We start from the raw sequence: 14676 nt of genomic DNA, 5'->3' as shown, positions 1-14676 counted from the left end.
GGGTCTTCAGTCTGTTTCTCTCCCCATAGCAGCAGTCGGAGATAACGCCCCAGCGGATAACCTGCCGCACAAGAGGTAGTCACTCTCCGTCGACCTGTGACGTAGAAGATGGGTACTTTTTAGATATGGCAATGGTTTGCTTGTTTAATTTTTTTTCTGGTGACATCTAACCCGGCTGGAACTGTGTGTGCTCGCAAAGGGGAGTGTGTGTGTGTGTGTTTTGGAAACAGCTTTAAATCGTCCCCTGGGTGAACAGCTTGAGTTGTTCCTCACGCCGTAGCCTTTTTCGGCCCTTTTCAGCCCCCTCCAAACGGACTGACTTCTGCTATAGACAAGGGCTTACTTTTTATGTTCCTGAAAAGATCCTGTTAGGAGCTTAATAAGCTGGAACTTGTGTTCTCGGCATTTCCACTTCGGCCAACTTGTACTGCGAATGATCACAGTCCTCTTTAGAAGGAAATCCTTGTTTTCTTAAGGCTTACACTTCTAAAAAGAGACATCCATTCCTTTGCTCATTAGTAGGAATAAGAACAATTATCTTTGGAGCCCGTACTGCGCGCCAGGCGCTGTAATGTCCCATTTAAGTCTCACATCAGCTCCGGAACATCGATGCACCGGGGTCATGGACAGCGGTTAGCCCTGTTTCCAGCACACGGAGGCTTCTCGGGTGCCGTAGCTGATAAGGAGCCAAACCAGGACCCAGCCCAGGCCGCCTGACTCCAGGGCCTGTGTTTCCAACCGGCATGCCGCGCTGTGCTTGCTCCATTACCCCCATTCTATCCACATCAAAAAGAACACTTTCCAGAACTCGCTTATTCTGATATTTCAGAAGTTTATCGTACTTTATGAACCGTTCACTCAGGGTATCCCTCTTTTGACATCTCAAGCGTGTTAAGGGTATGTTTATAAAAAGACGTTGCCAAACACAAATTCCTTTTTTAAACGTGGCTGTGCCCATTATACGGAAACCACATTGAGGACCCGTGTAAGTTTCCCTGTGAAGGGAATGGCTTGTCTTTTTGCTCTATGTCAATAAGAAAAGCTATTTCAATTTAATTCTCAGGGGCATTTTTTTTTTTTTCTAAAGAGAGAGTTGCTACCACATGCTAAAAAGGAGGGTGAGTTTGGAGGTTGGTGCCAGAGGGCTGGGGGCAGCAGATCAAAAGCTGTTTTATGTTCCAGGGGCGCCTCACCCCACGTCCGGGCATTGGAAACCTCAGCACCCTTTCCACGGAAGACTCACCAGTAACATGGTCTGCAAACACTGTGAGCACCAGGTAAATTCGGTGCCGGGGCTGTCCGTCTGCTCCTGAGGTTTTCTGTTAAGCTAGAGTTCGTGAAGGACCAAGAGAACGGGGACTGGCGTTGGCATGTGGCGTTTGGGATTGCCTGAGCCCTGCACACGTGGTTGGCATACTGTCCCTCCCTGTGGGCAGTGCTGACATGTCATCCGATCCTCAGTGGCCTCTTCTGCGCCAAGCACAGCAGACCCACTGTGCGCTGGCAAGAATTTGTGGCCTACGTTTGGGTCTATACCGAAGTAGGACACAATAGATTCTAGGGCTGGTTTTTTTGTTAGTTTGTTTTCCTTTTGAGGGTTTAAAATAGTTTTTTATTTGGAAAATTTCCAACATAAGACAAAAGTAGAGAATTGTATAACCATCACCTCAAATAATTTTAGGATATTTTTATCACCTCTCCAAAAAACCTGTACCCATCAGCAGTTACTCCCCATCCCCGACCCCCCCCACACACTCACACTCACTTGCAGCCCGTAGGCAGCCGCTGCTCTGCTTTCTGTCTGAATACACGTGTCCACTCTGGACGTTCGGTGTAAATGGAATCAGACAGCGCACGGTCCCCTGGGACCGGCTGCTTCCACTCGGCACAGTGCGTCCAAGGCCCACCATGTCGTAGTAGGTGCCGTGCTTCTGTGTGCTGCCCGATAGCCTTCCGTTGTGCGGGGAGACCGAGTTTTATCTGTCCGCTCATCCGCTGATGGCCATCCCGGTTATTTCGACTTCTGGCCGTTATGCATAATGCTGCTGTGGATGCTCGTGTACAGGTTTTTGTGTGGGCATGTTTTCATTTCTCCAGGGTAAATCCCTAGGAGTAGAAGTTTGGGGAACTCTGTGTTTAACCTTTTGAGGAACTGCCAGCCTGTTTTCCAAAGTGGCTGCACCATTTCGCAGTCCCACCGGCAGTGAGTGAGGTTTCCAGTTTTTCTGCATCCTCACTAGCACCTACTTACAGTGTCGTCTGGCGTTCAGTCCTCGCCATCCTGGTGTGTGCTAAGTGGTGTCTCTTCGCAGCTCCTTTTTAATGAGGAAGGTCCATGGCTTACAACTCCTGCGTCTTCAGTATCTTTTCATCTCTGTCTTGTCTGTTTACCTCTTTTATTTTTCCTTGCATTTTATTTGTATTTTGGTGCTATTATAAGTGGAATTTAAAAATCTTTTTCTAGCATATAGAAATAGAATTGTTTTATATTGACTTTGTATCTTGAGATCTTAAAAAAATTCATGTATTGGCTCCAGAAGTTTCGTTGTAGAACATTACAATACTTTTTTGTATTTTGTTATAATTTCTTTCTTGGCTTTTAGCTATACTTTTTTAAATTTTAGGGGGATGTGATAAGATCATGCAACTTTAACTTACCATGGTCCATTTAGAGTTAGTGTTACATTCCATGTGAAAGACGGGTAACTTACGAAAGTGTAGTTTATTGCCCGGTCCTTCGTGTTATTTTTGTCACGTGTATACCTCTACATACATTGCAGACCCCATAACACGGTCATAATTTTTGCTTTAAACAGTTAAATGTGTTTAAAATACATAAAAAGAAAATTCTCTATTTGCTGTCTTCAGTCCTTTCTGTAGGCCCAAGTCCGGTGAATGGTTTTTCCCTTCAGCCGACACAGATTCCTTTAACGCTTTGTGCAGGTCTCTCGCCAGCAGATTCACCTGGATTGAACTTGTATGAACGTGGTTTTGTGTTGCCTTTTTTCCAAGACTAGTTTTGCCGAGTGTAGAGTTTCGGGGGGACGGTGTTGCTGTTGTGGTTGCGTTCGGTTTGTTTTCAGTTCACCACCTCCTAGGTGTTGTTGTGTCCTCTCGGCCTGACGCCCCGCGTCCTTTCTGATGCTTAGTCAGCGTCCTGCATTTCGGCCCTTCCTATGAATAGCGTCCTTTTTCCCCTCTGGCTACTTACAGGAGTGTCTCTTTGTTTGGGGACTTCAGCAGTTTGTCCATGCCATGCGTAAGTTTTTTGTATTTTCTTGGAGTTTGCTGAATTTCTTAAATCTCTACCTGTATTTTTTTCACCAAATTCGTATGTGGTTTTGGGGAGAACCTTCAGACAAAAAGCTACCCGATGCACACCTCACCCACAGAGCTCCTGGGTTTCCAAGAGTTGACTTCTTTTCAATTTCTACCTGCTTGGTAGCTCTCCAGTCATTCACATAGCTTTGCTTAGTTTTGGTCCAGGTTTTACAATTGTTGTCTCAAGGAGAGTTAGTCTAGCCAAGCTGCTCTGCCGTCACCCAAAGCAGGGACCCTTACCCTACTGTATCATGTTTCCTGCAATTAATAACTTAACATGCACAGCTTTCTGCATCATCATTCATTCTTCTGCAACACTGTTTTTCATATAGTGTTCTGTTCTGTGAGCATAATATAATTTATGTAATCATTCTGCAGAAATTCTAGCTAGTCATGCGTTGCCGTTATAAATTACGCTGTGGTGAACATCCTTGTAGTTACGCCCACGGTTACTCCCATGGGACACAATCCCAGAACCGTGGGTCAGCTGCGTCCCATTAGGTTTCCCAGCTGTTCTTCAGTGTTATTGTGCCTTGTATGTTTACAAGGTTATTTTTAATAGAATTCACTTCTAGGTAAGTACCTTATGTTTCATTATGTTAATGTTGGGCATCTAAATGTTAAACTTTAATAGCATATGTCTTCCCATCTATAAAATTTTGAATCAAACTTAAGTCCTTTCTGGATTTTCTGTGATATTTGTTTCAGAGTCCTGTTCGATTTGATACCTTTGATAGCCTTTCACTAAGTATTCCAGCGGCCACATGGGTACGTACTGATCTGTGGTTTATTTGGGGTCTGTTTCGGGGCATTTGAGTCTGAAAGGGCTGTGTGGCATTTTGTGTAGCTCAGGGGCCATGTGTTACTCAGACACGTGATTGGTTGCACCCATCTCAGTTCTAACGTGTGGTACCATGGCCCAGTTTGAGGGGAGAAGAGGTGGGCTGCTTTTCTCTTGCTGCAGAAATTTTGGCTTTTTTGAATACACACATACACATACACACACACACATTAATCTCAAATGCAAAAATACCTAAAACAGTGCAGAAGTCCCTAATCGTCTGCAATATTCCGTCCTCACACCCTCGAATCCATCACAGTAGTGCATTGCGGGCGCCCTGAGCTCCACGTTTGCTCAGGAGGCATCCCGTTGTGTCCGGGACGCCTCTTTGCCTACATGAGCAGGAGGGAAGCCCCAGGATTCACGTGGCCATCATTCACCATTGCAGTGTGGCTCCCTTTGAGTTGTAGTAATGAGTCCTCTTCTGCTCATGCTGTAGGGCCACCCACTGACCCTGGACCACTGCCTTCACCACTTCGTCTCATCGGAATCGGTGCGGGATGTTGTATGTGACAACTGTACAAAGGTACGCCCTAACCCCGAATGCCACCTCGCCCACAGTCTGTGCCTGATACAGCGCCTCTCCCACCACTGGCCCTGAGCTCTTCCGGCTATTCCCAGACGGTCTTTTCAGCTGCAGCCATTTCTACCAAACTGGGAAATTGGCAGCCCATGGACTGGCTCTCCTTCCCTGAGGAGTTTTGTTTTATTCTCCAAATGTTTAGATATTTGAATACCATGCTTTGAGATTGGGCGTGCCCTCCCCAGTTTGCTACAGCCCCTTCCATTCCCACTCCTCCACACCCCGCCTTACCTATGCTGCCAGCCTACCTTCCTAAGCAGTTGCATTTCACCCTCTGAATTCAGAGGGACTGTGCAGGACAGAATTTTTGAAGACCCACCAGATGGATTACATGCCAGTGTCAGAGCTTCTACATTTCTCTTTCCTCCACTGTCGCTATTTTACGCTATTATTTTATTTTACGTAAAAATAAAATAGTAAAAACGACCCACAAGAAATTAGGCAGCTGAGTTCATTTCAGCAGGTAGAAGTCAAGGGCCAGTTGAATACAGATATAGGTAACAATCTGATGGGTAGCTCTCCCTGGATGCCCTCCCGAGAATTTCCGCAGAGATGTTTCTTGTATTTCAGAATGAAGCCAGAGGGACGTTGAATGGGGAAAAGGTGGAACACCAGAGGACCACTTTTGTTAAACAGTTAAAACTAGGGAAGGTGAGCCCACACCACACACAACTTACCGGCTGTTTTAGAGGACTCTCGGGGGCTGCTCCCAACACTCAGCACTTCCGGTTTCTCCCCCTCCCCGCCCGCAGCTCCCCCAGTGCTTGTGCATCCACCTCCAGCGGCTGAGCTGGTCCAGCCACGGCACGCCCCTGAAGCGGCATGAGCACGTGCAGTTCAATGAATTCCTGATGATGGACATCTACAAGTACCACCTCCTTGGACATAAACCTGGCCCACACAGCCCTAAACTGAACGCGAAGGCAGGGCCTTCGTTGGAACTGCAGGATGGGCCAGCAGCCCCCAAATCAGGTGTGTGCCCGGGGCGCTAAGGCCGCGGGAGTCTGTGGCACAAAGGGAGGGAATTCGGCATCCCCGGCTTCTGGGGCCGTTATGCCAGGAGGTCTTCTCCAGTGGCTGCTGAGGTTCTTGAGACTAGCAGGATGGCGCAGGAGGGGTGGGATTCCTTAAAAGAGGCTAAAATTATGTAGTCATGAGTTGTAGGGTTGTAAAAACTGTCACAGTTGGAAAAATACAAGAAGAGCTTCAGATTTCTGTTCAGCCTTTTGGCTAAGCAGTAATCGGCTCACATCATATCATTCCAGTGAATTTCTTCTCTTTTTCTTCCTAGTACAGTCGTCTCCTTGACACAGGAAGTGTGGGCAGGAAATGTCCCGGCTGGGGAGCACAGAACATCTTACTGGGGTGGATGCTTCTCCTTTATTGGTTCATTATCTAATTCCATTACTGCCCTCACTTGAGGTCCCTGGTTGAATTGGGTCCCAGGGAAGCCGGCTTATTACCCTCAGCCTAACTGAGGAGAAGATCAAGGCTTCAAGAGGTTAAAAGATTGGTCCACGAGCAAACAGCAGATGGGAGAACTGGCACTAGAAGGCAGTGTCGGGCAGTGTTAAAAAGTACCTGATATGTTGTGGTGCGTCCTTTAGATTACAGGTGAGGGGAACCCACCGACTTTAAGGGCTCCCAGCCTGAGCTCACCACCTGCACGCTGCTTCCTCTCCAGACACGACTGTCTCCCTGGCACCCCAGATTCCCCCCACTTCGCGTTTCTTGCCACTTTATTCTCTTTTACATCCCCATTTGCGTGGCCTGGTAGGACGTCATTCAGGGACACTGTATTTTGAGGGGTGAGGGCTCAGTCCTTGGCCCGTTTAGGTCAAGAACCTCTTCCCACCGGCACCCGTTTCCCCTGGCCCTGGGTGCAGGTCTGCTCGTGCTCAGAGTGTGGCGGCTGTGCTGACGGAGGCCAGCGGCGAGCAGATCGGCACTTACACCCCCCACGGGCGACGCCTGGAAAGAGATGGAAATATCTCTGCAATTATTTTAGCCATGCTCATAAACATTTGTTCACATGGGTACAGGCTGGGATTCCTTAGAAGCTGACAATTAAAGAAGAGAATGTTTAGCTCAGTGGCTCCAACAGGGAGTTTTGCCTCCCAGAGGGCACTGGGCAGTGGCATTGCTGCCTGTCACAACTGAGAGAGGGGTGTCACTGGTATGTAGTAGTAGGCAGAGACCAGAAATGATGTTAAATGTCCTGCACTGCCTAGGACAGCCCCCACAACAAAGAATTGCCCATCCCAAGTGCCAGTCACGTCAAGGTTGCCACCCGGTTCAGGTCAGAATGCCAGTAAATTAGCCACTGCTTAACTCTGACAGGGGTCGTTAGCAAACAGGGATGGGAATCTCGTCCCTGTTTCTGTCTCAGGTTTACACAGCTGTCAAAGTGAACAGTGGACCAGGCTCTGTGGGCTTTTCCTATTGGGGTTTAAAACAGGGACAGAAAGGTAGGAAATTTTACAACGTAACAGAAGGAAATATTTGTTTTATCCTTGTAGCATTATTGGGCAGTTAAATTTCAGGGTAATCGAAGCCACGCTTTGTTTACCCAAAACCACTGCTAATTTTCATTGCCTTGGGCCTTTTTCTCTTGCAGTTCTGAATCACCCAGGGGGCCCCAAACCCCAAATTTTTATGAATGGTGCCTGCTCCCCGTCTGTGTTGCCTGCCCTGCCAGCCCCGGTGCCCTTCCCCCTCCCAGTAGTTCCGGACTACAGGTGAGCCACTCCTCGGAAGGCGTCCTCACTCCTCCTTGGAGGCTGTTCTGTCTCTTGGTTTCCAAAATCAGCTTTTCACAGAACTGAATGACAATGAAGAGATAGCTTTCTTTCATTTTTAAGGTAGAACTCTCTATTATGCATTCTTGTTTATTTTTGTTCAAAATGGAAGTCACTTTATTTTTTTAATTAATTTTTATTTTTTAAATTTTATTTATTTATAGACAGAGGGGGAGGGATAAAGAGTGGGAGAGAAACATCAACGTGTGGTTGCCCCTCACACACCCCCTACTGGGGACTTTAATGCCTGGGCCTGGCCTGCAACCCAGGCCAGGGAATCGAACTGGTGACCCTTTTGTTTGTAAGCCGGCACACAGTCCACTGAGCCACATCAGCCAGGGCTGGCAGTTACTTTAAATATGAGCATTATAAAGTACGTAAAATTCAAATATGTGTGTATTATATGTATGTGTGAATATATATGTGAATATGTAGAAAAAAGTATAAAACAACACATTTTTACTTTCTTGGGCTTCCACCCAGAGATCGCCAGTTAAACCCTTTAGGTCTTCCACTCTGTGAAGCCCTGGGCGTGCGCGTGCACACGCAACACGCTCAGAGAGTGGGTGTCGCGCTTTAAATGCAGGTCTGTGTTTTAGTGGTCTGTAGTGTTCACTTGTAGGATGTGCCATTGTCTCAACCCCCTGTTGTCGAGTGGGGTTGTTTTACTTTTTGCTTTTGCCTGTAAACCGCTGTTGTATTTGCAAACCACCGGCATTTGTTCCTCCCGTTCAGCTCCTCCACGTACCTCTTCCGGCTGATGGCAGTTGTCGTCCACCATGGAGACATGCACTCTGGACACTTCGTGACTTACCGACGGTCCCCACCTTCGGCCAAGAACCCCCTCTCAGCCAGCAACCAGTGGCTGTGGGTTTCCGACGACACGGTCCGCCGGGCCAGCCTGCAGGAGGTCCTGTCCTCCAGCGCCTACCTGCTGTTCTACGAGCGGGTTCTTTCCAAGGTGCAGCACCAGAGTCGCGAGTACACGTCTGAAGAGTGATCGCGCCCCATCCCCAAAGCTAGACCTCATGGCACTGTCCAAACTGTCCAGGAAAAAGACAAAATCCGACCGCGCGCGTGTGTGTGCAGGCAGCCCGCTAGGGCCCTTCAGCCTTCTGGTGTGTTCTGAGAGCAGGCTCCAGCAGGGAGCTGGCGGCCCCGACGCAAACACAATCGGCCGGAACAGCTCTGCTAGTGTGCACTGGACCGTGTCGCTGTCGGGTCAGGAGAGCATTCACGATGTCTAGAGCATCTTTTCGCTCCCTGATGCGGGTCGTTAAAAGAAATCAGACTCCAGAAGCACCTCTTTTATATTCTAATATGCTAGGTGTTCTCGGAGGGGAGCTACCTTTGTCAAATCCCTTGATGTTTCAGCGTAGACCTTTTATTTTTAATGAGCAGGCCTGTATAAAAATTGTTGACAAGAATTAGTGAAATTATCAATGGCAACAATTTAGAAGAAAAAGTGCCTTTCACTTTTGATTGCTTTCGTAGCACATCCATTCTGGAAAATATACATTCTCTAAGAGTCATAGAAACAATTTTTGAAAAGCCCTCTTCTAAGTTTCTCAAGGGATAGCAAAAGAACGGTTAAAAGATGCCTAAAGAACACCTACCTTCCCTTTTTGTATGTCTTTTTCTAATCTTTTGATTCTTTGTGTGTGTGTATATATATATAAATATATATATATGTAGTAAAAGCTTATCTGCCAAATCCGCCTCCCGGGGAAGGTCTTTCACTACTTCACCAGTTCTAAGTGAACTGCTGCTCACATGTTGCTCTTACTTTTTATATGCGGGACTCAGAGTTGCGATTATAGTGTAAATCCTTGTAAACAGCCAGAATTGTACACCTGCGGTTCCTCTGCTCCGTAGAAAACCCTTTCGTACACAAACACCCACTTTGGACAGTTATTCTCATTATTTATTTATTGCTCATGCAGAGCTCTTAAGATTTACAGGTGGGGCCGGGGGCTGTGTAAGAAGGCAGCCCGGCCTTGGTTTGAGAACTTGAGTCAGAAGGAAGGGCACTGACCACAGCGCGGCAGCCCCTCTGGACCTCCACTTCCTCGTTTGTAATGGGAAGGGTGAGATTCGATGACTGTCGAAGGCCAGGCTTTTCCACAAAAAGTTTATTTTTTAAACATACACCTGTAGCTGACACCTAGGACTGTCGCTTTGTTATAGGCCCACGTCCCTCTCCAGGAGCCTCACGCAAAAAGGCTAATGTGAGCACTCCCTTCCCTCTTCAGGTAAGTCTCATGAATGCAGCCCAGCGCGGAAGGCATTTTGATGACACAGGAGTTATCTCTGTTTTAGCTAGATTTTTGTATTTTTTTTTTTTTAAAAAAAAGATACCAAATTCCTATGGACTCTTCCGAGATAAGATTTGGAATCAGACCTATCCAAAGGCCACCTGGGGGAAAGAGGAGAACCTTGCCTCCTCCGGTGGGGGTGAGCTGGCGGACACTTGAGGACGATGCCTCGGTGTCAGCTAAAAGCACAAGAGGCCCGGGCGACTGCCATCCTGCCAGGCCCAGCGTGCACCCCGAGCATGCACACACTGGAGAAGCGCCGTGTGGCTCTCCAGGCCGTGACCTTCAGGGTGCAAGGAGCAGCTAGCAGTGTCCGACTCCTTCATTGCCGCTCCCTTCCTGATTCTCTGCAGACCCTGGCTTTGGTGTCGAAATGAGCATACCTGCTTTACCTGAGTCTGGCGGACACATACCCAATTGTGTGACCTTACACCGCACCTCAAAGTAGTAGCTTTGAGTACCCACTGCTCTGCCACTGCTCACTCTTTGAAATTTGCCATTGAAGGGAGATGTCGGGCGTGGAAGGGGCTGATCCTTGGAATGTGCTGGGAGCAGATTGTGGGGCAGAGGCCTGGGCTGTGAATGTGAATGATACGTGTGCAGTCTCTTAACCTGATTTAAAGCTGACCCCTCGTTTTGTAAATTATTAGGCACTGAGTAGCAGCCAGATAATCTTATTTCTAGTTTTAAGTTATTTACAAAATAGCTTCTTTTTGCAAAGTCATAAGTTAAAGTAGTTTATGACATAAAAACTGCTGATTTATGTACTTGCAAAAGGCACCTTTTGTATCTGCTGTGTATTATAGCAATAAAAGTATCATTTTGCTAGGAAAAAAGTCAACTGGTATGCTTTCATCCTTTCCTGATATGAGATGAACTTCCTCTTCGGAATTCTGCATTGTTATGTAACGTAACACCTTTTCTATCCCCGTTTGTAAAGGAAACACCACATCTGACTTTGAGTAGGGAGAGGAGGAGGAAGAACAAGCACTTACGGAAAAACCTTTTTACTTCCTAGCAGGCAGAATTTTACGAAAGGTCAGGTTGATGCGTGGAGCCAGAACCTTCTTGCGGACAGGGAGACTGTGATACCAGCAAGAGTTGGTCGGGGGCTTCATCATCAGCAAACTCCCGTGGGCCAGCTGGAGCCTGACCACCTCCACCCTCCGGGCGGGGCTTTTGCCTCGAGAGTCTTTGTGCCGGAAGAAGAAGTCTCTGCAGGCCCCAAAGGAGACGGAGGCGATGGGGCTGCCAGGAGCCAGTTCTCTTTCATCATCTCGATGTTCCCCAATGTGGTCACGGCCATCTTTGTACCTACGGTGAGGAAGCAAGCCCAGGTCAAGGAACAGCCCTCTCCTGAAGCGCGCCAACATCGCAGCAGCCTCGTTTCGCACAGTGTGAAGCGCTGCCCCGTCTGCTCTGGTTCCACAGGCGAGTCTCTCCTTACACCTAGAATCAAACCCACATTCCTTGCAGTCTGGCCCTCGCCCACCTCAGCTCATCGATCATACCCGCCTTTCCCTCACTGCTTTCCGCCAATGTCAATGGGGCTTTCGCTCTATAGACACTCCAAGCTCCCTCTGCTCTTCCTCCCAAAGGTTGTGCAGCTCCAGCTCGCTCTCTCCATTTAGTTATCAGTTCAAATGGCAGCATGCCCTTGAGCCCTCCCATAACCGCCACCCCCACACTCAGAATTATCAACTGGCGCGATTCTGCCCGCCCTGGGACCAGGTGATGTCTGGAGACGTTCTGGTTGCTTTGGGGAGAGGCCAGGGATGCTGCTCAACATCCTACAATGCACAGGGCAGTCCCGACCACAGAATTATCTGGCCCCAAACGTCTGTTGAGAAAGCCTGCCCTATACCCAGACCCTTCCTCCCGGCCATTCTTGGTCAAGTCGGCAATCCTGTTGTTTGGCGGCTCAGCAGTGAGTCACCTTTCACTTCCCACTGTGGCAAGGGCTCCATAAAGACTGTCTGTTTGTGCTACTCCACTACGACAGTTCTGCTGCCCTGGAGAATTATTTGTTGGGAAAGTGAATAAAATATGGGAGAGGCAGAAGACTGATGCAATTCAGTGCAGTGGGCTAAAAACAGAAAAAGTGAAAAACAAGTAGGGTGTCACCTGTTAATGAGCACGAAGTTGAAGGTCTGTCCAGTCACCAGAGAAACACGATCCCGGACACGCTCTAGCACTGGGATCCAGGGCTTTGGGGACAGAGTGAGGCCTGAAAACGTGTAGGTCAGCCCGGCGTCACCGTAGGTCGCCTGCTTCCTTGGCACACTGTGCCACTTCCCAAACACCTGCACCTGGGCCAGTGCACCTGGGCAGATGAAACACAGCAGCTCAGGAAACCAGGCACACTTGCTCCCCAAGTAATCATGATCGAAAGAGTAGTAAAACAGGAATAACTTTTAACAAATTTTTTATCTTCACCCAAGAACATCTTTTTTCTTTGCTTTTAGGGAGAGAGAGGTGCATCAATATGAGAGAGAAGCACCGATGGGTTGCCTTCCCGTACGTGCCCAGATCAGGGATCGAACTCAAAACCCAGGTATGTGCCCTGACTGGGAATCGAACCCACGACCCTTTGGCCAGGGGATGATGCTCCAACCAACTGAGCCACATCAGCCAGGGCAGAAATAACTTGATAACCTGACCAAGGACCCTGCCTCAAAAGTCTGTGTGCCTTGCCCAAAATTTTCATGTAAGAACAGTGATTCTTGTCCTTTGCTTAGAAAAACATGGTCCTATTTCAATTTTTTTAAAAAACACTATAACTTAATTGCTTTAACAACAGTAGGACCAAAATACAGAGGCTGAAATGTGAGCAAGATAAAGTTAGGTGACACACTAGACTGTGGGCACAAGGCCCCATGAAAATGGGACTAACAGCTAGTCTACAGGTTGGGGCCTCCTGGCGCTTCTCTGTGCTTCCCAGTGCTCTGCCGCCTTGCAGTGGTTCTCAGTGTGTGGTCCCCAGCAGTGCCAGTATGACCTGAAAATGCAGACATTGGCCTGCGGGAGTGGGGCCCAGCAATGGGAGTGACATAAGCAACAAAGTCCTCCAGGTGATGCTGAAAACACAGTGCTGAGTTACCTGGTCATTCGCTGTCTCTCCTACTGGACCAGTGGCTCTTCGCCCTGGCTGCACGTTCGAATCACCAGGAAGCTTTCTAAAAACACCGATACCCAGGCTGCACCTCCCAGCTCTTCCCATTCAATGGATCTCGGTCAGAACTCAGCATCTTTTTTTCTTTTCTTTTTTTCAACTTTCCCAGATGATTCTCTCACCAAAGACTCACTCCCGTCATCTGCCCCAGTGGGCAGATCATCCTGTTTTTTTTTTTTTTTAAGGCCTGTATCCCAAGCACCTAGCCAGGGTGTTGGCGCCCAGGCACCCAGAGAATGTGTTGAATCAATTGACGAACTCATCAGTAATTAATGGCTCCTGAGTTCCAGTTTCTCGAAACATAAACTAGTTTTATCAAACAAGCCTTTAGTGTGCACCCTGCAGTCCTCTGCTTACCTGTGAAATATTCCACTTCTTGCTCCAACTCCCGGAAAATCTCGTCTGCTTCAGCTTTGCCAAACAGGACCATGTAATCACAGTCCAGGCCCTCGGACCGAATGTGTCGCCAGCTGGGGCTTGCCAAGTCTGCACCCTTCCCCGGCGGTTCTCTCTTGGGCCTTTTCCTGGTGCTTTCCTCGTCTTCTCCCAACCCTGCTGGGCCTTCCCCTGCCTGCTCTTGCTCCCCCTTTCCCAAAAGGTCTCCTTGAACCCTCTTCACCAGGAATCTGTCCATCCTGCCTCCACAAAGCAAAGGCCTGGGAGTCAGTGGTGGGGCAAAAAGAGAGACATTGCCCAGGCTCTGTCCCAGGCGCAAAAACTTGCTCTGTGGCAAAGTGATTCACAGCAGCATTCCTCCTTGTTTTCAGGTTTCCACTTTAAAGTTTAACACCATGCCCTGCAAAGGATGTAGAGGATTCTTGCTGGACTAAGGTCCTTTGGGTTGACCTGGTCCAGCCCAGCGCCTCCCACACACCTGGAGATGCTCGAATCAGCTGGTTAGCTTGCAAAAGCCCCAAGGCCTGCACTCCACCCCCAAGCACCTGAATTTGTAAAGACACCCCTCCCACCCTCCCTCCCCCGTTTCCCTTCGAATTCACACACCGCAGGCAAATTTGGAAACTACAACCCAAATCCTCACTTTACAGAGGAAGCTGACACCAGGAGAGGGTAGGGGGCTTGCCGAAAGTCATCCAGGGAAGCAGTGTGTATATCTCCCTTTCACCCGTAGCTGACTCCCAGCCGTTATTAAAACAGGTAAGGACTATAGTGATCCTCAAATGGATATGACTGAATCTACGTGTAAAACAGTTAAACGTGATCCATCGGCAAGCACGAGGAATTCTGATAGAAAATAACTGTGATACGTGCGTGAGGTGGGGGTGGCGAAGGTTCTCTTTAAAATCTCAGACGGCACCTGCGTAGTTCGAATCCCGCACAGTGGAAAGAGGGGCCGGGGAAGAGAAAACAACTCACTCGGACCGCTGCAGTGCTTCCGGGTAGATCCCCGCAGCAAGCTGGGAAAAGCGGGCGAATCCGCGAAACAGGGTGGTGGGCGGCCCTCGGGCGCTACCTATTGGCCTTCTGGGTGTGTTGCAAGCACTACTGTGTTTTGAGTTTAGAATGTATTTGCAACCGTTGAGGGTCATCAATGGTTGGGAGCTGCTGTTCGGTGCACCTCTCCCTGGGAGTTGGGCCACTGGCATCCTGTCGCAGGTAGAAGCACGAGTCCTGCAGTCCTACGCTCT

At 48.5% G+C, this 14676-nt stretch overlaps 2 protein-coding genes across 7 annotated transcripts in view; one reads left to right on the top strand and one right to left on the bottom strand.

Moving 5' to 3' along the window:
- USP30 (ubiquitin specific peptidase 30) overlaps positions 1-9115 on the top strand; it is a 25064-nt gene extending 15949 nt beyond the window's left edge. Inside the window, exons 6-13 of one of the 2 annotated variants that reach the window (XM_024566834.4) lie at positions 33-75; positions 1183-1277; positions 4030-4089; positions 4602-4688; positions 5316-5396; positions 5498-5717; positions 7363-7483; positions 8279-9115. In XM_024566834.4, coding sequence (XP_024422602.3) covers positions 33-75; positions 1183-1277; positions 4030-4089; positions 4602-4688; positions 5316-5396; positions 5498-5717; positions 7363-7483; positions 8279-8543 — 972 coding nt within the window. In that variant the 3' untranslated portion in view covers positions 8544-9115. Of the gene's footprint in view, positions 1-29; positions 76-1182; positions 1278-4029; positions 4090-4601; positions 4689-5315; positions 5397-5497; positions 5718-7362; positions 7484-8278 lie in introns of both variants that reach the window. The other variant, XM_024566833.4, reaches the window with a different exon arrangement.
- ALKBH2 (alkB homolog 2, alpha-ketoglutarate dependent dioxygenase) lies at positions 8812-14676 on the bottom strand. Of its 5 annotated transcripts, none has more exons than XM_045200821.3 (5): positions 14070-14676; positions 13388-13826; positions 11983-12181; positions 10854-11172; positions 8812-8946 (listed from the first exon to the last, which is right to left on the bottom strand). In XM_045200821.3, the coding sequence occupies exons 2-4, from the start codon at positions 13662-13664 to the stop codon at positions 10866-10868; spliced, it is 783 nt and encodes a 260-aa protein (XP_045056756.1). In that variant the 5' UTR covers positions 13665-13826; positions 14070-14676; the 3' UTR covers positions 8812-8946; positions 10854-10865. The 5 variants fall into 5 exon arrangements, with proteins under 5 accessions (XP_045056756.1, XP_045056757.1, XP_071077984.1 ...); XM_045200822.3 differs by having other exon boundaries at positions 14296-14676; XM_071221883.1 differs by having other exon boundaries at positions 14300-14676.

Source organism: Desmodus rotundus, chromosome 7 (genome assembly GCF_022682495.2).
Source record: "Desmodus rotundus isolate HL8 chromosome 7, HLdesRot8A.1, whole genome shotgun sequence".
NCBI lineage: Eukaryota > Metazoa > Chordata > Mammalia > Chiroptera > Phyllostomidae > Desmodus > Desmodus rotundus.
This window is presented reverse-complemented; position numbering and strand designations above follow the sequence as displayed.

Bases quoted from the DNA above. Each gene is read 5' to 3' on its own strand.
- ALKBH2 (XM_045200821.3), bottom strand. From the start codon at position 13,664: ATGGACAGATTCCTGGTGAAGAGGGTTCAAGGAGACCTTTTGGGAAAG. The intron at 12,182-13,387 runs GTAAGCAGAGGA...TCATCTGCCCAG, and splicing joins AGAAGTGGAATATTTCACAG to GTGCACTGGCCCAGGTGCAG. The intron at 11,173-11,982 runs GTGACACCCTAC...TCCTCACCGTAG, and splicing joins AACTTCGTGCTCATTAACAG to GTACAAAGATGGCCGTGACC.